Genomic DNA, 23,742 nt, shown 5'->3' on the forward strand with positions numbered 1-23,742 from the left:
GTAATTAAAAAGTAATGAATCCTATTTAAATGTAGGGCATTCTGTCCTAAACCTCTGAGCGCCTGTGGGTATGAGCATCTCGCTCTGAGGCTGCTCCCCGCTCTGTGTACATGCACCAGCTTAAACAAAAGGACGCAAGAAGCGCCAGCCACAGATATTATGAAGTTCCATTTTTTTTTTTTTTTTGTTGTTCTTGAATACGTCACCGATCCGTCCAGGGATGGCAAAAATTAATAGTAATGAGCTAATTACTATACCAGCTGCCTACAAAGAGGGGTCCTGTAGGCAGGCTCCTTCTGCCCGTTTGCCTGCTGGTAAAACCACCACTCTAGAAAACATAAAACAAAACTTTCTTTTTTTTTTTTTTCCCCTTTATAAACATCTATCAGCGTCACCTTTCTATGGCCCACAGCACCAACCCTGCCTGGCTTTTAAGTCCTCAAAATCCAGCCAGAATCTCCCCTAGCACATTATAACACGTTTTACTGGCTTGAGCAGGGCAAAACACAGCCGGCTGCCGAGCCTGATGCCTGCCGAGCTCCCGCGGCTGCCTGCCTCCCGATGGCCGAAGCCGCTCACCGTTGCCAGCCCTTTGAAAAGCAAGCCCGCTTCTCTGATTGATTCACTTTTTAATGAACTGGGAAAACCTGTGAACTTAAACCCTGACACCTCCACCTCCCTCCCATCCTACCCATCCCTGCAGCAATGGCCTGATTATATTTCAAGTTATTACGGGATTAATACAGCTGCCCCTGGAGCCTCTTTCCCCTGAACTTCATCAATAAAAGTTGTGTACTGCTCTTACTCCGTCTGTTTCAGCTTCTCCCTGGATCTCCCCATGCTACCCATGATGTCTCGGCAAGGCTGTATCATATCAGCCCTTCAGAGCTGCCAACGCTGCTAGTGGTTAAAGCCTGCTCATATCATGGCCTTGCATAAGCTGTGTGTATTTAAGAGGACATCTTGAGCTTTGCTATGCACGGCATCAGCTCTCTAAGTGGGTAGCGCATACTTAGCACTATTGAAAATAATGAAATAAGATAATCCACATATACACATTAAAAAAAAAAAGGAAGAAGAAAAGAAAAAGATTCTGGCAGTGTCATCTTGCTCTGAAACTACCAGAGCTATAAAAACTCCTCTACGTGGACACTTTCAATAGAAAGAAAAAAAGGCAGGGGAGCAAAAGACCTGGGCCCAGCACAGATCCATTTTTCCCCCACGGCGTTTCTTGATTCAGTACAAGCTCTAGGTTTACTTCTTTGTGTTGGTGTTATAGGTTTCCCTCCACCAAGAATGCTATTTTCTAAAAACATCATTAAAAATATAATTAACTGACTTATTCTTTGGAAAGTCTGTGGTTGTTTACAAAAGAATTGCCACACAAGCTGCCACCTTCAACTGTGTTGAATCGGGAAGTTATGCTCTTGTTTACAACTGCGCATCAATTCCACAATATATTTAGTTTTGGTACAAGTTACATATAAAATTCTTACTGAGCTTAATGTTGCAGCAAATAACACATACAGTAAGCGAGTAGGATTTATCACTGGCTGTAATGTCACAGTACATATTCTAAATATATACGGTGAGTGATATATGCACATGCACATGCAAACAAAATGGAAATATATTTAGTTTAAGAAGTGATGAATTGTGTTTGCTTTCATTATTCTCATTTTGCATGTAGGAAAATGGAGATCGAGCACATCCACAAAAGCGGTGGCTGGTTGGGATCGCATCGGTGAAGTGGCATGCTCGCTGGTAAGCAGGCTGGAGAAGAACAGCACTTTGCCACCCACAGCACATGCGGGGCTTCCTTCAGGGGGAAGGGATGCAAACAAACCCCGTGGCAGTCACTGAATGCTCCCAGAAAGCATGCAACATCGTCTAGCTCAAACACCTGCCCAAGAAGTTCAAACAGTTTTTAAAGATGCAAGTGGCAATATTGCCCTATAAATTAATTTTTTTCCCTTCTTCTTCATCTTTTGGTCTCTTTCCTAAACACAGAGGCCAGAAGGCTATGCTTAAATAATTCATTTACAAATTTGCAATATCTTTTTGAACTATAGCAATTAAATGGAAAATAGAAAAATCAGCTCAGCATCCTGTTTGGATGTAATTAAAGGTATAATCTGTTCCATTTGAATACTCCAGTGCTTACCCTTCTTAAAACAACAAATAAGAATAGTAGCTCATTTGCAATATGTTTTTTTTTCAAGCCATCTAAAAAGACTAACTGATGAAGCAAGAATAATAATTTTTAAATGTGGCCTAAGCACAAAAATACCAGCTACAGCTTTCAAATGATTGCTGCAGATCCCAAGTCTGATGGGAGTTCAATAACAAGGGGTGTAAGCTTTATGGCAAAACACTGAAGTCTTTCACTATTTCATATCAGCATCTTGCTATGGCTGATATAATTACCTATCAAACACATCAGTGGAATGACTATCAGAGGATATCAAAAAAATACGTAAGTCGGATGCATATCAGCTCAGTCTTTTAGAGGCTGTTTGATCTCAAGTTTTTTTGTAAGAATAAAAGACAAATACTGCATTCCTTTCCCCTTTGTTTTCTATAAGCAGCCGATGATTTTACAGCACAATAAAATTAGACTATTATTGGCTAGCTTATGAGTTCTAGCTGGATCTTTTTCCTCCTACTGGACATTTCTCTGCTGCTTCTCAAAGAAATTGAAGTCAGGTGTAAAGTTAATATCTGCCTTGTTCATTTATTCTTCTGTAAGCAATCAAGATTTCCCCAAATCACAGGGCAATCTCTTCCGTTTCGAGAAAGAATATAGGCCCTGTTCTCTCCATTTAGTTTAACAAAACAACTGGCAGAAGTTCAATGAAACTGATGATTATTCCAAGAGGTTTCGGCGAACCACCGACGTTGTTAGCGGAAGGCTCGCTTGAAAGATCCCCTAAGAGGAAAAGTGCATGGATATTTCAAAATGTAATTAACAGCTTATTCCAACAACACAGAAAAGAAACAGCGGCTGTGCTGGCTGCAGAGGAACCCGGCTGCACGGCACGGAGCGCTTCGGCAGCCACCACTCCCGTGAAAGCAAGGGACACAGCCAGCAGCAGCGGGGACTGTGCTGTGCCCTGCTCCCCGACACCGAGAAGCACCAGGGCTGACCCTGTCTGCACGGTTGCCTTGTGTGCTGCTGCCTTTGCTGTGCTTGGCAGTGCAGCTGATGCTCTCATGGGCAGGGTCTTGGGGTCCAGGACCTCACTGGAGAGACTAACTCCTTTCAAAAGGTCCACTTTCTCGCCACTGTCATGCTCTCTCTCTCAATTCCTTTGGGGCAGTAATTTCTCAAGCTTAGTTTTGGTCTTAATGCTGTGGTTTGAAGGACTGAAGGACTGTTTCAGCAAAATTGTTGAGCTTTTCTTTTTTTTTTTTAACTGAAGTATATAGCAGTGACTAAGCAAAATACTTTTTTTTTTTTTTAACATTGTTTAACCATTTAAAAATAATTCAGTTTTCAAACTCAGTGTTTTCGTCAGCTGGGGTGTACATCTAACGTGGCAGGGAACAGATTTAAACAAATAAAATGGTTGTTAAAATGCGGGAGCGATGGGAACAACATGGCACAGTGCTCTGAGAGACCTGTGTTTGACCAGTAAGTACAAGAGAAGTTAAAGCTCAAAGCTCATATTTTTTGAAGGTTATTCAGCACCGTTTAAAATTTCTAGCCATCCCAGGTGTGCGTGCTTTGCTGTTTGAAAACCCCATCTCTTTGCGGGGCCAGGCCTGCAGAGGCTAGGGACCTTCCTCCAGTGCTGCCCTGCTGTGGGGCCAGCAGACGTTGCTGGACCCTTTGCCTCTTCCCTGACCCAGCGTGGCATGGCCTCTGTATGGCTTGCACTTCGCTACTGTTCTGCAGCTTGCTGCTTTTCATACAGTAGCACTGAGAGGCCTCACGTAAAAAAAAACAACACCAACATACTAATAATAATAAAAACCCAGCCCGTGGGTGCCAGGCTGTTGCTTGCTCTTCAGCAGAGAAGCCAGAAGTGAGCAGGGGTCAGGGAGCACCACGCGGTGCCTCACCAGGCAAAGACTTAAACCCACGGCTATCATTTCCCAACCATCGAGCCGAACAGCCCCCTGCATGCCAAAAAAACATTTTTGTGGACGTAACTATAGACATGCGGCTAAAGGCAACACAACAACAGAACCTGGCTTGTTAAAAAATACCCACAGAGTGTGGGGAAAAAAATAAAAATCTTCAACACAGCCTCGTCTGTCTCCAGCAAACAGGGCTTGTTTCAGGCCCTGGGCTCTGGCGCAGGCCCGAGCCACAGCGGGTGAGTGAGCTCCTGGCTGTCGGGCGCGCTGGTTTCGCAGCGGCTCGCACGCAGGCATCGCCCTGCCCTTCGCCACCAGCCAGGGCCTGGCTTGGCCGCCTCACGGGCACTCGTGCCACCCCTTTGCCACCCGGCACGGCAGCCCGCCTGGCCGCCCTCGGCTGGGATGGCGTGGCAGCTGTGGGACACGGGCCATTCCCCCCCTCCAAGGAACATCTCTGAGAGACACCAGCACTGCGGAACGAAGCCACGCTTATCTCATGCATGCCACAGGTGTGATGTCATCCCCTCTGGCGAAGGAACGAGGATGTCTACAGCCTCCGCCGCGCAAAAATGCAGGAACTGAAGTTAACGTGCCTCAGACTTTGTTAAAATACGGTGATAATTAAGAAGTATAATTACCACTACAAAGTTAATTCCTCTTTGAGTTCTTACAAACAAGTTTTTAATTTGCACCGAACATCTACATTTCAGATGCGCAGTCACCCAGGCGCAGCCGCCACACGGCCCCGGGCTCTGCCCTGCACGGGGCCGGAGGCACTGTGGGTCCTCAGGGAGGGCCCGCTGCCACCACCTCTGCTGCCACCACCTCTGCTGCCACCAGCACTGCTGCCACCACCGCCGCTGCCACCGCCGCCGCCACCACCAAGGCCTGGGCACAGCCGGTAAGACGGTGTGAGTGCCTTAAACTGTCTCACCTGTTCTGTTGTACAGACGTGAAAATAGCAGCCATGTCAGATATATGCCTGCTTTTTATTAAAAAACAAAAACAAAGAGCTTATGGGGTAATTGATTGCTTTCATCTAGTCTTTTATTAGTTGTGATTAAGGAGCTATAGTAGCCCTGTTTACACATCTCCAACAAGTCAGGACCTGCAGCGCGTTATTGGCTTGCGGCCCACAGCTCGCAGTCCATTTGCCACAGAATCAATCTGAAGTGGAAAACATCCCCCTAGGAAGCGCGCATATCCCTGCTTACACGGGAGCAGAAAGCAGCAATAACTGCAGGCCCCGCACACTGCCAGCCCAAGGTACGGGCCTGCTGCTGCCCGCAGCGCGCGCGTGCTGAGGGGCACGGGGCCAAGGGCTCGTGCCTACAGCCCAACCGGGGACGCAGGCGAGCTGCTGCACTTCGCTGCCGCTCACAGCTCAGGCTCCGCGGATATGAACCGAGAGCTCCTCACTGCTTAACATGCAGGCAAAGCCCTGCCAATCTAAAATGGCTGATCAGTAATACTTTAATTGCAGTTTCATAGAAACAAATTGCTATTTAATTGCAATAAGCTCTTCTGTGGCTTCGCTGGACTGACAATAGGCATACACCTGGTACTAAAACGTAACAAGCAGCAACCATGGCTATCTGGTAGTTGATGTAGGGTAGGCTGAGGCAGTGACACCAGTCCCGGAACACACCATTTCACACTGAAGAAGTATTTAAAAAAATATATACATGCATGTCCCGGTCTCAATTTCATTTACTTCAATAAAGCTGTTCAGAACATAGGTCCTTGGAAAAGCTTAACACCTAATACCAGCCAAGGAATTTTGATATAAAGTTTAAATTAAAATGATCTTTTGAAATGCCTGCTAGCAAGTCACATTATGCTAGTATCAGATTTATTTATTTTTTTAGTATTTTTCCTAAAATTAGATGACGCAAATTTTAACTGTGTTAACTAACAGGGAAAAACTGAGACAAACGCAGTGTGGTTAATATTCTAAAGATGTGACTTAATTTCATAGGCTTCATTTTGGTAAGACATTCTCATTTTATATTTCACAAGATACTGCATAACCTGTTAAAATATTTAAAGATAAATCATGTAGGACTGAAAAGACAGTATCTTGTTGCAAACAGAATTTGGTTTGGAAAGGCTTAATGTCCCACTGCCTGCCAGGATGCGTAAATCTCATAACTAGACAGCTGGATAGGTAAAAACATTAAACCCATTTAGAGGGCAATCTTTTTACAAAATTGTTTCATTAATAAGAGTGACAATTTATATGATTGAGACGTTTAGATGCAGTATAGACAGAGCATTTTATCCAGGTTCACCAGGATGATTTCAGATTAGTAATATTTCCTTTGATTTTTTTTAACAGCATTCATTTTTGAAAGTGAGGGAAGCTCTTACTGAATGATTATTTGTATGACTTTTCAGCAGCACTAAATGCAGGAGGTGTATTTCAGGCTCAGCCTAGCAAATGCATGTGATAAAAGGTGAACAAGTACACGTTTCTCCTTACAGATCTTAAAAAAAAAGTCATTTTTCACATATGGACAAATCTAAGTGTTTCCAGTAGCCTTCTACCCACACCTAACATCCCCATTACAGCATGTTTTATTGTCTGCAATGCCTCTAGTTTCAAGAAAGTGTTTTACCTAAAGGAAGAATACTACTTAAAATATGTTCTATTGTATATTCATAGCTCCATTAGTCCTCCTCCAATTTAGCACATCAAAGCAAAGGCTTCATCACTTGCATGTGGATTATGCTAACATGAGTGACATTTGTAATCTTATAGGTCTGCAACTTAAGAAATGCTTTTAAAGTAAGCTATTAAATAGGTAGCTGTGCTTTACAAACGAGTCATATAATAGTTTATTTAAAGCTGTTAATGAACTTCAACCTCTACATCACTAAATGCTATACTACTAGAAGTTATTAGCTATCTTCTTAGCACTTCTAGGTTATATTGGACAACCAAAAATCTGTACATGTTAGATTTAAACACGGTACCTTGAGTGCTTATACTGAAAGAATATAAAAAGATGTCTGCAGACTCACTAATACTTGAATTCTATATTCATATGACTTCAAGTGTCTTTTCAAAGATATTCAAGCAGCACAATTTGCAAGACTCTTACCTAAAGACTTTAATGCCAGCTCAAAAACCTTACAAACTTATTTTAAAAATATACGTAAGTGCATTTAATTAAAAAAAGACATACATAGCTTCAGTAGTTTTATTACTTTATATGTTATGCGAGTGTTTTTTTGTCTTTACTGTCTGATACTGTACACTACATCATTTTATTTTCTCTGCAACAGTCCAATTTTTGCACAGGCACTGAAGTGTTAAAGAAGAAATTCAGCAGACCTCCAATATACTAGAAATCAAGAAGTAAGATCTGAAGAAAAAAAAAAAAGATCTGCTGTTGGTTTAGACAGACAAATCTATAATTCAGCTTTTTGTGTATCAGCATCACAACAAAAGTAAGTCAAGCTCACTCCGTAACCAAACAAAGCTAAACAGTGAACATCTTGAAAACAGAATTAAAAAGAAACCATAATGATGATGTATTTCAAATGTATTAGTCTCCGATAAAAGCCAAAGAGTTGGTAATATTGATTTGCTGTGAATTGCAGCAGACACACATTCTAGGTGCTTGCAGTTTCCTGACTGAAGGCATTCAATGCACAGTCATAGATTCACGTTAGTATTCTTGCTATAAGAATGAAAAGCGGGGATTTTTTTTCTTCTCAAAAGTTATTCTACACAGATCTACCAATAAGTAGCTGAAGGGAAAAACCCAGTAAATGAAGTCATTCCCTTTCTAAGCTTAGAGGAAGTTTTCTTGCTTTTTTGTCTCTTTCCTTCCAGAGGACAGATCATGTTTGAGATTGGTTTGCTCTCGGAAATACTCCAGGAAGTGTGTTTTTCTTTCCTTATCAGTTTTAAAAAGTTAAGTCTCTTGCCACAACAAACTCAACTTTGTGTTGTTCAGATCAGAATAGCTTTTGTATCCCTTTTTATGAACACTCAATTCTATTGCTCAGCGTGAAGTACAGCCCTTTTGTTGCTTCTATTTTTGTTATTATTCTTTGACCTCTTAAGATGTATACATACACACTCATGTTTGCACTCTCACAGACACATGCATACCCCTAACAGTTCTGGGGGAAAGAACTGGATAGAAAGAGACCACAATACCTATAATATATACCATAATTCACTGCAATATGAACTGTAATATATTTGTTTGTTACCAGAAGTAAGAATCTCATTGAAAAATAAAGATCATTTTGAAGCAGTGCTCTGTATCCTTGCCAAGAGTAACACAGTAGTAGTTTAACAGGTTTTTTACTGGCATAAGACAAAAAAGAAAAAAAAAAGCTACTTTTAAAGGTAACTGACAATTAAGGTAATGACTATGTAAGACTTAGTTTCAGAGTAATGTTTCGAATGTAGTTTCTTTTTTTTTTTTTTAATAAAGCAAAGTTTCTAAAACCCATACTCAATTCAGTGTTTTTTGTTTTACTTTTTTATTATTTAAATACACCATACTAGAGCAAATGTCTCTGAAAATATCACAAATAAAAGATTTTTCTTCATTCAGCAAATTAGAAGTAGGTGAAAATTTCTACACAGTAGCTGCTATGAGCCTGACTTTTTTTTTCCTTTTTCTCTTTTTTTTTTTGCCATGGGAAGTAGCAACATTAGGACAAAAACACTTACATGCATACATACATTGTATTTTACAGAGATACAATAAAAGTGTTTGTGATAGAATATCACAAAAGCCACATCTTTCCTTTAACTCATGTTCAGTTTGATTGAAACACATTTCCTTACAACACTTAAATATACAAAGAGCAAATAGAATGTTGTTAAGGTAAAACACAGGGTACAAACTGGCCAGTGCCCTGCTAATTGTTAATGAGGGTAGAAAGCAGATTTCAATGCTTCTTTTAATTAGCTTCATTAGTCATCTTCCCCACCCGCCCCCCCAAAGATGTCCTCCGGTGGATCTTTTTTCATTTTCTCTACAGTCTCCCATTAGCCCAGGTTCATGGAGTCCTTAATGTTCATATTCAGTCATTTTAATACACCAATAAATGTGGGAAGGGCAATCAAGAATAAAGAAGGTGCAATGGTATGGAGCTGGCACTGATGCTAGCTACAAAGGTGACTTGTCTACTTGGAGACATGGGATCCATCTGTGATGAACAAAATTTGAGATGAAGGCACGCATTCTGCATTACTCTGACCTTTTAGCAGACCTGCAAGAAATAAAAATGGGTATCTTAGCTAGAATACTAAATTTGAGATAGGAAACTACAACATGACTGCTTTTGTCTTTTCCTTATTCACTAATCTCTTTTTTATTAGATTACTTTCCAACTGTGACTTGATTAAGGCTTTCTACACTATCCATTCACACTGCTAATGTTTCAACTTCAAATAGCAAAAAGCAAATATTTTCTGCAGTTTCACTACTAAAAAGAGCAGACAGTAAAGAAAAAAAACACGACAACAATAAATAAGTGTACTTTCTGGTAGCACATCGTACAGTGAATAAGGTGGCTTTTCTGGGCCCCTTTTAAAGGGGAAGAAACATTATGCCATGCCTTTGAAGAAGCTAGTAATATGATCTTATAATTGGAAGAAATAGTGTGTAAAGCAAATAAGAAGTACAGCCAATATCCTCCCAAGGCAACTTTGGTTAATATGCTGCATTGCACAAGAGCTAAATATAGATATTTCAGGATTCCCCCCACCCCCTCCACCCCCCATTTAAAATTCCTCATCTGGTGTGTTAGTTAATGTTACATAAACATTTTAATATATGAAGTCAAACATGTGCTTTCACACTGGTGTTAATGAATTGTGATAATTAAAAGTGTCTAACTCAATAAAAATCTAAACTTTCATGGATAAAATAGAAATGATCATCCATAGTCTTCAAATACAATCTGTTTGCAATTACCAAAATGAAATAATATATATGAGAATTTTATGGTTTTTAAATGACATTTTGCGCTTCCCAGGAAGTTCTTTTTTCACCCTTTCTCTAAGTTACTAAAAGCCTGAGGTCTATTAGTAACTGCAACCCCCCACTTTCAAGCTAATTAAAGTAGTAGAGGCTTGGAGGTTTAATTCCCCAGAGCTGAAGCTCAGTGTGAGAAAGGTAATTTGTCTGTCCAGAACAAAGATTAGGGAGCAGCCAGCAAGCATATTTAATAAATGAGCATCAAATATCTTCTACTATGGACACAGACAACACCAATTATGTAACTACAAGGGAATTGTTGAGTGATATGTAAACTAGAAGATTTTTAAGATCTTCTCTGAAAGACGTAATCTAACTCATACTTTATTTAAAAGTATTAGAAGCTGAAGACAAGCGTTTGCTATGAACATTGCCAACCGGTGGAAAAATTACACTTTTAGTAGGCGGTAATACTGTTGGCAAACAAGAAATACTACAGAAATACTACCACTGCCAAAAAAGTATAGACAATTCTCTACAGAGGACAACACAACCCCTTCAAATAAAATGGCACACAGGACATCACAAACTGAGTTTGCTTTCTGCTGGCAAGCAGTACCAAGCTGAAGTGAAATAGTTCTGTTTTGTTTTCAGACTCAAAGCAAGCGATGAAAGGTTATAATTTCCATGTGTGAATTGACTTAGGGAGGCAAAAGTCAGTAATAGCCGACACCACTGCATCTGCCTCCTTAAAAACAAAATCAAGATTTTAAGCAAAGTCAGATCATGCAACCCTTTCTGCCTGCACAAATCACCAGTACATGTTAACTGTCAACTACATATTAAGAGAATAGTAAGTTCATAACTGTCACCTTCAAAAATGCAACAAAAATGTGTTTTATTGCAAGGAGTATGTCTCAATCTCTTCAGCTGAATAAAAAAACCCTGTGAATATTCTGCTATGTCTACAATCTCTAGCAGCAGAATAACCTGGAGACTAATAGATCTTTAATGTTTAATAAAGAGTATCTGTTACAGCCAACTCTGTCATAGTGGAAGAACATTTTTAATTAGTGGCCCTAAAACACACAGCTTTCTGGAAAACCATCTGTGATGTTTACATCTTCAGATTGTTAAAATGCTAACACGCAAAAGCTCTCTTTTGGCACCTGCCCCTGTATCTTCCAGAACTCCAGCCACCTGACAAACCTATGAATTACCAACTCGTCTCCTCAACTGTAACTCAGTTTCCTGAAATTCAGGCACTCCACAATTCCCCTCAGAAAACCGGGAGGGAAACTTGCACCGTTTTCTGGAGACATTATATTATAAAGAATCAAAACAAACTATAACCCCTCTCCCCAATCTTCTCCTTAATACCTCTTTGTCTGCCTCATCATCGACTGTAGCGATGCAGTTAATTGTCAGTGACAGAACTAATAAAGACCTGCTCTCAGCATCTTCTCTGCATTTAGCTTCTGCTAGGTGTCTTCAGTTGTGAGCTCTGCAAGCCTAGTCCAATTTTACTTCTTTTCCATGTTCTATGTTCCTCATCATGTCTACTGCTTTTATTGCAACTAAATCATTTTTATGTTTTACTAAGGCATAATAAGAAACTGATAAAACTAAATGACAATTTAGACACCTATTTGAAGTTACATTAAACTTTACATTCACAGAAGACAAGTGGATAAACCACTCTCTCAGAAAGGTAAACCTTTTACTGCAGTGTATAAAGATGAATGGTTTTACCTATATTTCGAAATGGGATACCTACAAATATTCATTTAACAGATTCACCACCAGCTACTCTGTATTACAGATTTGTTTCATTAAAATTCACAACAGTATGTATCTATGAATCTTTAACTGTATTTGTACTTCCTTGAAAAGAAGCTGCACATTCTCCTCCAATCTTAATTATCTTTGTTCTGCCTAACTATATATACGACTTTGGTACTCAACTCCCTCATCACCTCAATTGACAAATTAAGTAAATAAAAAAGTCCATGTTTTATTTTGATGTAATTACACTCACTGCATAAGACTTGAAAGAATACTTAAAATTAATCAGCAAATTTATGCACAGGAAAAAAAAGCAAACATGGATATTGAAATGTAGCGAGAAAACAAAAAAATCTTGGACCTTAAAAACCAGTTTGTGTTTTCTTGCATATATCTCTCCACTAAGTAAAAGCACTAAAAATTATTCTGCATGTTACAGAATAGATAAGCCTAGCATTTGTCCCAGATTTTTTAATCTTCAAAATTCCTATTTGCAGATAAATGTTATTTTTTGTGATCCTTACAGACATTAATGAAGTTCCTATTGTAAATCCATAAAGAATTACCAACTGAAGTGTGCGCTTTTTGTTTCATTGCAATAACTCAGTGCTGTGTGATTGCCTGGGTTAATGATGAAAAAGTCAAATATACTATCAGAGCTGATGGAAAAATCTATCACCAATCTGAAATTAAAATTCATCTGTGGTCAATAAGATTTAATATCCATGCAAGTGGCGCTGTAAAGAGTAAATGAATCAATGTCATCAATACATAATCAGTATGAAATATGATGTGAATAAAATTATGTGCAAGAGTCATACATTCACTCTTTTCTGGACCAGGGTGGAATGAACAGTCTCTTAACTCAAGGTTGACAGTAATTGTTACAAATTAGGCACAGCAGTTATCAAAATGCACTCACTTGCATAGCTTTAGGACTTATTAAGGAGATTAAAATAGATCTAAAACTATCTAGTTTCAGCCTTACAGGACAACTGTTGATCAGAATTTTTTTCTTCTTCTTCTCTATATGATTTGTACAGTCATTATTTACTCATTTAGCTAGAAACCAAGAGCTATCAACCACAGAGATATACAATCTCTAGTTGAGCTATTAGTGTTATGGAGCGATAAGAAAATAGCACTTTGGTTTTTAAATCTGAGTTATGACATATAAAACAGACAAGGAAATACTTCTGAAAGAGTACCCCAGCATGCCTCCTCAACTAAAACCTTACACTGGTTTGGTTCAGGAACCTTCTCTTCACAAGACATTTATTTCCATATTAAAGGATCTAATTTTCCTCCCACAGAAACCTGCTCTCTTGTAGCCCTTAATTTCAAGATTATAAAATAAAATGCTTCTCTTTGTTAAGAGTTTATGTTAACGTATGCTCTCCATTTTGCTTTGTACATAAAGAGTTCAACAGCTGTACAGCTGCACATGCCCAAACCAAAATAAACTGACTCGCCCTATGTGTCATATTTAAAGGTTAGTATTTTCTCCCTGTACCCCATGCCTATGTTACTTAAATTCAGTTACTTAAAGGTCTCTTTGCAGGGGTGGGGAATGTCCACTGCTAGATTGAAAAGAAATTGATCTTCATTTAGCTCTAATAAAGCTTATTAGTAATTGTTGAGTATTCACCTTCTGGTCTGGCAGCAGTGGATTACTCTGAAGTGAATTCAAATGGCCATTGATGAGAGCTGTAGGTCTATCATGTTCACAAAATAAACTGCCATTGATGTAGTGAAACCGATCTCCTGGGACCAGGCGATTCCGGCAGGTAGAGCATGTAAAACACTGCAAAAGGAAAAAAGACAGCAAGTGAAACTACAGCACAAATTAAGTATGCTGCAGGTTTGAAAATTACACTTCAGAGACTGTGAGTACAGTTGAGATATGGAGCTGCTTGGTTTCTAGTACCTCCAAACATGGCATTAGTCTTACCTGTTGGGACTATGCAGTACATAACTCAAGTATAGTTTTACCGATTATGAGGGAACAAAGCTACACACTAAGGGAAGCTTCATAATATGTAGTCATATCTCTAGTTATTGCTTCACACTTCATTCACAAGCAGATGCAGATTTTATACTACAGAAGCATGGCAGTTCTCATCAGCTAATAACAAAAATACGTAGAAAACCCCCTCACCTTAAGATGATAGACATTGCCCTGTGCCCTCATGACCAGCTCACTAGCAGGAATGGACTGTCCACAGGCACTGCAAGCACCGCTATTTCCAAATAACCTGAAACAGAGGTGATGATCATGAATTATTTAAAACACAAGAGGCTCTAAACATTTTTGCACATCACTGCCATGGTTTATTACACAAGGATTTTAGACTTCTGACCCCTGTCTTCCAACTTGCTTACGTGTTGTTATACAAAAACATACTTTTTCATATCACAACTGGTAGCTTCACCCTACCTTAGATGTGGTTACACAGGATTTAATCAGAAATATTGACTTACACCTCTAGAAACACACACAATTCTGTACTACACACATTTTATCAGATTACTGGGTTCATCATAAAAAAAAGATACAATTCATGACTGGAGTTTAAATGCATTGTGTCCTTGAAATTATATGAAGAACTCTTTTGTACTTTAATCATATCTTGAGATATGAGTCATCAAAAGGGTTAAGAGGATTTGATTGTATATCTAAGAAGACATCATGCTCAGTGTATTGAAACTCCAGTAAACCTCCATCAGTGCAGAGTTTCCATTAGAAACTCTCTGCTATCCAGGTTGATATATAATGTGTATGGGTTAACCTTTTCAATCATGGTGTCAACACTTTAGATTTGCCTCTGCTCATCTCTTTCATCCTAACCTTCTCTCTCTCTCTTGATAATGAAATGCTTGCTCCAACTTCCCTCTATCTGCTCCTGAGTCCACAATTTAGATTACTTCATCTCTGCTAGCAACAAACTGAATGAAATTTCGATTTGAGCAGAAAGTAATTTACCGGGATCTGGACCCATTTGTCATCATATCTCTCTGGGTGTTTGCTGTATCACTGCAGTTTTCCTATGCAATCAAATGAGACCACAACATCTGCCATTGGGTTGGGGGGGGCACAGGCAGCGGGGGGAGGGGGGAAATAGGCAGAAGAGTGGTGAAGAAAAATATATACATAATTCTTCAAATCCATTTAAAGGCACAACACATCGATTCAAAATATAACACAATAATGATTATTGAGTTCTACTTCTACAGATTGCATTAGCTAGAATTAGAAAACCTTTATTTGCTTTTGCGCATCTCTCTCTAATACACACAAATATTTATAAAGAGTACCACAATCATTTCACAGCAAAAAAGGAAACTGAACTAGCTGGCAGGGTCACAGACCCACTTTTCTGCACGATGTAAAACACAGTAATAGGATTTACAAATTAGCGTATTGGTGTCATAATAAATATTAATATTTGCATCTCCTTCCTGTCCAAATAAAGTCATAAAATTCTGTTTGTGTCAACCTCAGAGACGCATTACAACAGAATACCCGTAATCTGAACGATTGCAGTGTGCCTCTGTATAAAAATAATTGCTTTGAATTTTCAGAATCTGAGCTTGCAGAGGAGGCTTGTCATGTTCAAACTACTAATTTGCTGTCGCCACTTTATTGAAAATAGCCTGTAAGTTGTTATTAAATGTATCGACTGAACGACAGAGAGAGTAGTAAAACTGCCCCTTAAGATGGCTTTTAATAGGAAGCTGAGAAACAAATTTTGCAGCAGCATCGATTTGAAGAGTTCAATCAAAACTCCATTTCAAAACTAATTAGTCTGAGATCCACGACACATTGACACGTTCTTGCAGAATCACAGCGGTTACAAAGGGAAAGCTGAACTAATACATTGTCAGGACCTCCAGCCAAAAGGACTAAACTGTCTAGAAACTGAGGGTCCATTATTAGGGCATCTTCTAAATCAGGACCAGTTCCGAGCCGCCACATGATGTATTGAGGTTACTTCCAAAGCTTTACGATATGCATTTTTCTTCCTCCATTGTTACTAGTAATGAAGTTGGCACGTAGAAAAGGTGCATGGGAAGCACTCCGAGAGGAGGCAGCGAGACATCGCTACGTATCTAGAGCAAAGATCCACAAATCTAGGGCAATGGGTGATGACGAGGGCATTACTGGCAGGGTTGGGGCAGAAAGGCAAGGTCCTGCAGACGAGCAGACAACGCTGCTTGTCTGGGAGAACACGAACATGATCAGTGGTCTCTCCCAGCCCGCTGTGCGACTGCAGCACCCGCCTGAAAACACAGCTTTTGGAATACTGATCTCCTTGCGCTACTTGTCTTCATTAAGCATTCATTTGTTATACAATTCTCTCCGACTAGAAGTGGTTGTACACCTTGAATGTCTGTGAATTTTAATAAACGGAGTCAAACTAATCCAGAGGTTTTCCACGCATCTTAGGTTTTCCCTCAGCATGCTTCCAGAACAATTCTGTTTTCCAAAGTCACATCGGCTGAATCTCCGCTGAAATTCCTGAAAATTACAACACCTTTCCAGCGCTGTGTTATTTACAAGGACAATTAGGCTTATTTTTCCTTCTCTGCTTTTATGAATGTTTTTGTTTTCTAATACCATTCGCAGGAAAAAGGTTTTATCTATAAAAAAAAATGTTATTCCTTCTTACCAGTAAAGGAAGTCCACCACAGTAACTATTCTTTTCTGAAAAAGTTGTTTCACATGGTTTCTGAGAGGCTGGAGAGCTAATTATCTAACCAGGGGGACTGTCCAGGACAGTATTTGATTTAAAAGGCTTGAGGCTTTAGGTGCTCAATTAAGTAGCTATCGGTCTCAGACTGGACTTTAATGGGCTCTTTTCTCTTTAACTGCAGCAATGGGTAGAGATACCCCAGGTCAGGCTAATTAAAGCCAGGGGACTCTTTAATTGTGATGACAGAATTGGTTTCAGTTTCCTCTTTGGGTCCTCAGTCCAAGAAGGTCATTAATATTTCAACATTTGGGCAATGCAATCAATCACAAACATCAAGAGGTTCCCTATACGGACAAGGCAGCTCTTCTGCACTTAACAGCATTTTACTGAGCCACCTTAAATTAACTACTGGGTAGTTCCAACACTGCATTCCCCACACCCCATACACACAAGCACTCCCGTTTTTTGTTGTTTTTTTTTTTCAGAACTTTCACAAGAGTGGGAACGAAGGCAGCAAGAAATCTTTTTCAGTCCAGTTTCACGTCCTGCTGCTCAAAATCCAGAATCAGCAGACGCACATCTCAAGCAACTTACACTAACAAATTGTGGTTCCAGTTGTTTCGGACATTGTGGAGGCAGACAGATGTAACTGCTCCAAACCTTGCACAGCGCAGTACGTATTTGTGCCCACAAACATACATCCAAGCCCTCTCGGAGAGAAATGCACATCCAGACCTACTGATCCAGAAGCCATTGGTGTTTCCGTACATTCCCTATATTTAATCTAAATTCTGCACCAGCTACATTAAATGTAACAAAGAAAGGCAACACAGAAATTACGCCTGGAGCCAAGTCCATTAAAGGTACTTCAGAATAACTAGAGACCGAGCACCTTAAAAGCACCAGAAGCTATTGATACTTAAAAGGGGGGCTGTGCATAATGGCAAGTGCTGCATTAGAGAAGGGGAAGGAAAAAAAAAACAGCCAAATTACGCTTGGTTAATTCAGAGTAACAGATCTGCCCCCAAGTGAATTGGAGGCCTTGAATTAATTCTGTTATGACAAATCAAGATAAACGTTCCCCCTAAATTGCATGCGATTTAATTAATTTTTGAGATCCTGTTTTTTTTTTTTCCTAGCTAATAGTTCACATGCTCCTGTGCTGTCATTGTGCTTGAGTGGGCAGACTTCAAAGTGATATTAAATAACCAACTATTAGATTTACCTAGCACGTCCTATTGGAAAAGTGCCATTTAATTACCTAGCCTGTTCAATTAAAGGGACAGCACTCCCCAAATGCAGCAGCTTGCCGCTGATTACCAGGGAAATGAACTCGCTGCCCAGCAGCCCCCTTCCCATCCCTTCCCATCCCGGCCTGGCTCCCAGAGCGGCCGTGGGGACACCCTGACCCCATGGCAGGGCAGGGACAGGCCTGGGTCCCGCTGCGCCCCGGGGAGGGGACGGGTGGGGAGGGGCCGCGGGCACGGCCCCTTTAAGCGAGGCTGGGCGGCCTCCCCCTCCCCGTCCTTCCCTTCCCTTCCCCACCACTCCCTGCTCTCTCTTAGAGGCCAATTTTGTTAATTAAATGTTTTGTTTGCAACGCGGCTCTCATTCATTTCGGACACGTCATTCCGAGCAGATCTAAGCCAGGGACCAGATCTCATTAGATAAAACCTATCAGAACTAAGAGAAAATGGAGGAGACACTAATTAAAGCTTTTAATTGTGCGGATTCGCTGCCACGCTGCTGCTTTATCTGGCATCTGAAGGTTGGGAGGGCTGCGCTCCGCTCTCCGCCCTGCGAACGCCTCTGTGGCGGCGGGGAGGGAGCGGGAGCGGGCCGGGATTTTCGCCTCTCTCTCTTTTCCCAGGAACCTTGGCTTTCAATGAAAGCTGCTGCGGCGGCTCTCCCAGCGCCACGGCTAATTTGGTGCTTGGTCAGCTCCTGGGGGGAGGCAGGGAGGGAAAGGGGAGCGCTGTGTTGGTTCAACAACAACAAACCCACACGCGACGTCGGAGGGCTCACACCGCTCAGTAATGAACAGCCCCGCGCTGTCTTGGCCTGGAGGAGTCGAGGCCCCCTCACCTGGCGCCTGCCCGGCTGTTCGCTCCTCCTCGCTTCAGGAGTCGTGCCCTGCATGCCCCCGTGTCCCCGTTAGGAGCTGTGCCCATGGCTGCTGCCCGGGGAAGGGAGCTTGGCACTGCGAGAGCCTGACACAAGTCACGGGGAGACGGCAGAGAGGCACTGGTGGGTCTGGCCGCCAAACAGGAGCATCGCCTCCGCCACCAAGAGGGTCTGCCTCAAAAGCAGAAGGGCCAGGGTCTCGCACATGCCAGCACGACCTGCGTGGAAGCCCACGAAGTCTGTTTCCAGAGGGAAAGCTGCAAATTAACTCAGCCCTCACACAGCCAGGCCGTCCAACCCCACCTTGATCGTACGGTGTCCAGTTCAAGTTTCAGCAAGCATCTGTCTGAGTTATTTTTGCAAGTCAAATCACCCAGATCTAAAGAGAAGTCAGGCGATAGAACAAGGAGATCAATTCAAAACCCTCATCTGATAAAGCATCCTATTCATAATCGCCTACATCAAAATACACTAGTATTAGTTTTTGGCAACACAAAACCAAAGGACTGTGATAAGCTTGCCTGAACTTGCCTCTGGGATACAGTGGACGCATCTTCTCCTTTTAATTAGTAGTAATCAGACATGAGGGTTTGTTTGATGGTGTTGGTCGAGTGATGAATCTGTACTATTCACTGCATCTCAACAGTAGTGTCAATGTTTCCACTTCAAACAAGACTCTTTCCCTAACACTGTTCTGCTCTATTTAATTAGAATTCTGCCAGGCTTAGGCTTGTTGCTTAGGACGATGACCAAAAAGCACTATTAAAAAGCTACACGCACTGATTTTCTGGCATTTCTCTCTAAAAATACCCCCAAAAGCTAAGGCTTTGATTCCTCAAAGATGTTGAGAGCTGCATTTCTTCTACTTAACTGACTGAAGATGAGGCCACGTATCGGGACAGAGGCTGCGTTATCTGAGCAACCAAGCCTCAGCACCGACCTTTTAGGCTAAGGATGCCTCCATGCATTTGCACATATTCAGTACAGTGCTGATCTTCTCAAACAGAAGTCAAGTTTTACAACATAAACAAACTTGTAAGGTTTTCCGGCCAGATTTGCAGAAAGGAAGAAAAAAGTGGAACTTTTCAGCCATTAGGGAAAAGAAAAACCCGGGTTAACTCTTGACATTTACTGTAAGCAAGGAGCCAGAAGCATTCAAACAAAACACAATTTGTTTTAACTATGCATTTCTGCTATGCTGGGAAGGTATGGGGCTTTTTTGTTGTTTTTTTTAATTACTGGATGTTGAAATAGAACACCTCCTTGAAGCATTCATGTGCAACAGTCTATCAAACCATTTACTCAAATTAAATGTGTAATCCTTCAAAATGCCTCCTTTTAAATTAATGAGTTTAAGTAGCTTGAGTTCACCTGAAAAGATCGCACGGGCACCTGACCTCATGAATTCCTTCTATTAATTATATGGGAAGCGCGCTGGAAGGGGTACTGTGCATAATCGCACTGCGCCCCAACAGATGCCAGATTAGGAAGGCTTAGTTCCCCCTACCCAAATCTACGGCACTTACAGCGTACAGCTTCGGAAGAGGAAGAGATAAGGGATACGGAGCGAGAGCGTATCCCCTCTGCTCCCACTCCCCACATTTTCCGTGCTGAAGCTCAGAGAAATGCCGGTTCGGGCCCCCTGTAACGCGGAGCCAAACGCTCCCGTTGGGGCGGTAAGCAGGAGCGCTGGCCCTCCGACTGGCGGGTAATCAGCTCTTTCACAAGGAGAGCAGAGAATGAGTCATTCTGTTTCCACTCAAAGGAGTTTAAAGGTGCTTATGTAAATATCATAATTAATCAGATACTAAAGGCAGGCGTTTCATTATTTAGCACCTCTGCCACAGCCTTATTTAAGCCCCGCGATTTTAACATTTACCGTTCAGATATGCACGCTTCTCCTTCAACACTACAACAAAGCAGATTAATTTAGCCTCCCTGATTGCTGTTTATTTTTAGTCGGGACTTGTTTTGTGCTGACAAACCACTTTAAAGTTGCAGCCGCCGTCCCGCCCCCCCGCCGCCGCCGCCCCCTGCCCACCTGATGTAGTCGTTCCTGCAGAGGATCATGCCGCTCTTGGTGTAGCAGGACGTGCCGATGTCCCCCAGCTGGGCCTGGCAGCAGGAGCACTTGAGGCAGCGGCTGTGCCAGTAGCTGTCCATGGCGTAGAGCAGGAAGCGGTCGGCGATCTTCCCCCCGCAGCCGGCGCACCTCTTCCACGAGAGGGAGCCCGCCGTCACCGGGGGCGGCTGCGAGCTGCCGCCGGGGTTCACCATGGCCTGCGGGACAGGGGCGCCGCGGGGGCCGGGTCAGGGCCGGCAGCCCCCAGCCGGCACCGGCACGGCCCCGCGGCTCGGGAGGGGGGCACGGGGAGGGTGAAAGGGAGCCGTGAAGCTGGCTCCTGGGAGCGGCGGGGGCGGCCGGCCCCGAGGTGCGGCGGTGCCGGTGCTGAGGCACACACACAGGCTGCGGGCCGAGGCCGCGGCCGGCCCCGAGGAAGGCCGGTGAGCTTCGGGACGCCCGTTAACTTCCCGCACAAACACGCTCAACTTCTGCCTCGCTAATCTACCCTTGATCAGCGGTTTAAATGCTAAAGCTTTGTTACTTAAAAAAGAAAAAAAAAGTTTGCCTGCCATAGGAAAGCAGCAGGATAACGAAGCGCAGCGCTCAGGCTGGGGCTGCCCCCCCAAACTGCTACCAAAGGGCATTTTTCACTTTCTAATAAACGTTTTACACAAGCAGGACAACTGAGAGATAATATAGGAATCAATTCATAAAGCTTACTCTAAACCGATTAATTTGTTGCCTTCAATCCAGAGTCCAATAAACTCCCGGTGTTCCTCTAGTCACTTATACTATAAAAAGATCAAGTTATTTACTGCCAATTAAGCAGCATGTTTTGTCTTTGTCCTCCGTAAGCCGTATGTGCTCATGCCGAGGCATCTGGCTATCTGCTCAGGACGCTCAGCCCGATACCTCCAGGGAAGCGAGGACGAACTTTTCCTGCCACCGGCCCAACTTGGCTTCAGGAGATGGCGAACTTAGGCCGATTTTAAACACACATTTCCTCGGAAAGAGTTCCTGGAGGTATGTCCAGTGACCGCACAATAAACCAGAAGAACTGCACCAATTAAGCTGTAACAAAAACCCTTAGACTTTGGAAAGAAAACCACTCTAAAAGCCATTAGCATTGCATTTATCCGAACGCATCATATACCTTTATGTAAATTGATTTCTGATGCATTTGTTCAAGGAATTGCCTTTTGTTACAGTTTCCAGCTACAGCCTAAATGAATCTGCATTTCCTACTCTGAGTCTGTAAACCGTTTCCCTGCGCTTTAAATCACTTCGGATTTCTTAAAAGAAAGAAAAAGACTCCATGCTACCACCTTAGCCCGTCTTTGTCGAAGGTAGATATATATAAAATGGGAAACGTTACACTGAGAAAAGCATCCAGTAACCCCATTAAGCTAAAGCTCTTAAGGACAAGCAATACCTTAATGCTGATTAAATCTAAAAAGATGAATCAAGAGGACTGACCAGAAAGTGACTCCCTTGATAACTAAGGACGGGCCCTCATCAAGTTTCATTTAGAGTTGGGGGGGGAGGAAAAAAAAAAAAAAGCTTTTAACTTAAATAGGCTTACTCTAGTAATTACACAGCCAAGCAATTTAGGTCCTGGGATAGGAGTCAGTGAAATAGAAAGCAGAGCTGGAAGCTAGAGGCAAAATACACCACCACCACCCCCCCCCCCCTTTTAACAGCGTCTCTGGTGTTTTTTTAATGGAGACCAAGGGAGGGACGAGTGGAGAGCTGGCAATTTGTAGTACAAAAATGGATGCTTAATTCATGTCTTGGTTTTAATTAGGTGATTCACCGGATTTCTCCCGCATCGAAACAAAAGACCGTGCGGGGGGCAGGAAGGGGATCGGCGAGGAGCGAAGCCAGCGAGCTCACTTTGATCTCTCCTGCCACTGTTTCGGAGCGCTGTTTACTCCGGGGGACGCGGCTTCCCCGAGCCGCCCCCGCCCTCCCGGCCCCTCCGCCCGGGCTCGGCGGCCGCCGGAGCCCCTTCCCCTTCCCTTCCCCTTCTCCCCGTCCCTTCCCTTCCCCGCGGCGGCGGCGGGGCCGGGCGGCGGCCGGGCTTTGTACGCGGGGCCGGCGACAATGCCCGGGGCCCGCCGCCGCCCCCCCGGCCCGCGGCCCCGCGGAGGAGGGCAGCGGCCGCTCTCCTTACCTGCTTCCCCTCTATATTGCCAGAGGCCGGGAGCGGCGTCGCTCGGGGTCACCGCGGAGGCTGCCGCCGTGCGAGGGAACCAGCGCCGCGCTCGCTCGCCCGCGCTGCGGCTCTGCTCCGGAGGGAGCCCCCAGCCCGGGGAGCGGCAGCCCGGGCTGGACGAGCAGCGCTGCCGCTACGAGGGGCGGCTGCCCGCGGTCCTCCCCGCGGCTCCCGCTTCCCCGGAGGGGAGAGCCGCAGAGCTCAGCCCCCCGCCGCCGGAGCCGCACACGCAGGGCGCCGCCGCCGCCGGCTGCCGCAATCGCCGGGTAAGTTTGGCAATGTGGCTTCACTTTGTATCGCCTCCCCCCCGCCCCCTCCGCCGGCTGCCGAGCTCCCCGCCGAGCCGAGCCGAGCCGAGCCGGGCGGCCGCGGAGAGGAGAGGAGGAGAGCGGAGGAGAGCAGGGCAGGGCGGGCCGGGGGGGGGGGGGGCGGCCGCGCGTGGGCGCGCGTGTCCCCGCCGCGCGCGGGTGTGCGAGCGGGTGTGAGCGCGCGTGAGCCCGCGTGCGTGTGCGGCCGCTGCCCCTCGCACATGTGTTACTGACAGGGCGCAATCCCAACTACACTCCGGGCCGGCCCCGCCGCCCGCCCCGCCGCAGCCAATCCGCCCCCGGCTTGTTCAGGCGGAATAATAAAACCTGCCAATCCCGGGGAAGACAAAGGAATGAGTGAAAGAGGAGAAAAAAAAAAAAAAAGGAGAGAGGGGAGAGGAGGAGGAGGAGGAGGAGGGGAATGCGGAGGAAGGAGGCAGGCAGGTGGGGAGCGGCCGTTAGGGCGCCGCCCGCCGCCCGCCCCGCGCCCGGCCACCAGTTGAGAAACTTGGCC

The 23,742-nt window shown here is 43.6% G+C and overlaps 1 protein-coding gene and 1 long non-coding RNA gene across 3 annotated transcripts in view; one reads left to right on the forward strand and one right to left on the reverse strand.

Moving 5' to 3' along the window:
* Positions 1–23,220, reverse strand: part of LMO4 (LIM domain only 4) — a 24,726-nt gene extending 1,506 nt beyond the window's left edge. Inside the window, exons 1-5 of one of the 2 annotated variants that reach the window (XM_035537921.2) lie at positions 22,879–23,220; positions 20,682–20,920; positions 13,981–14,077; positions 13,471–13,626; positions 4,981–9,327 (exon numbers count right to left, since the gene is read on the reverse strand). In XM_035537921.2, coding sequence (XP_035393814.1) covers positions 9,319–9,327; positions 13,471–13,626; positions 13,981–14,077; positions 20,682–20,917 — 498 coding nt within the window. In that variant the 5' untranslated portion in view covers positions 20,918–20,920; positions 22,879–23,220 and the 3' untranslated portion in view covers positions 4,981–9,318. Of the gene's footprint in view, positions 1–4,980; positions 9,328–13,470; positions 13,627–13,980; positions 14,078–20,681; positions 20,921–22,878 lie in introns of those variants that run through there. The other variant, XM_035537920.2, reaches the window with a different exon arrangement.
* Positions 3,566–8,532, forward strand: LOC118243660 (uncharacterized). The gene is made up of 2 exons (XR_004777299.2): positions 3,566–4,987; positions 7,375–8,532. It is a non-coding gene; the product is annotated as an uncharacterized LOC118243660 (long non-coding RNA).
* Positions 23,221–23,742: the final 522 nt, after the last annotated feature.

This window comes from Cygnus atratus, chromosome 8 (genome assembly GCF_013377495.2).
Source record: "Cygnus atratus isolate AKBS03 ecotype Queensland, Australia chromosome 8, CAtr_DNAZoo_HiC_assembly, whole genome shotgun sequence".
In the NCBI taxonomy this organism is placed as follows: Eukaryota; Metazoa; Chordata; class Aves; order Anseriformes; family Anatidae; genus Cygnus; species Cygnus atratus.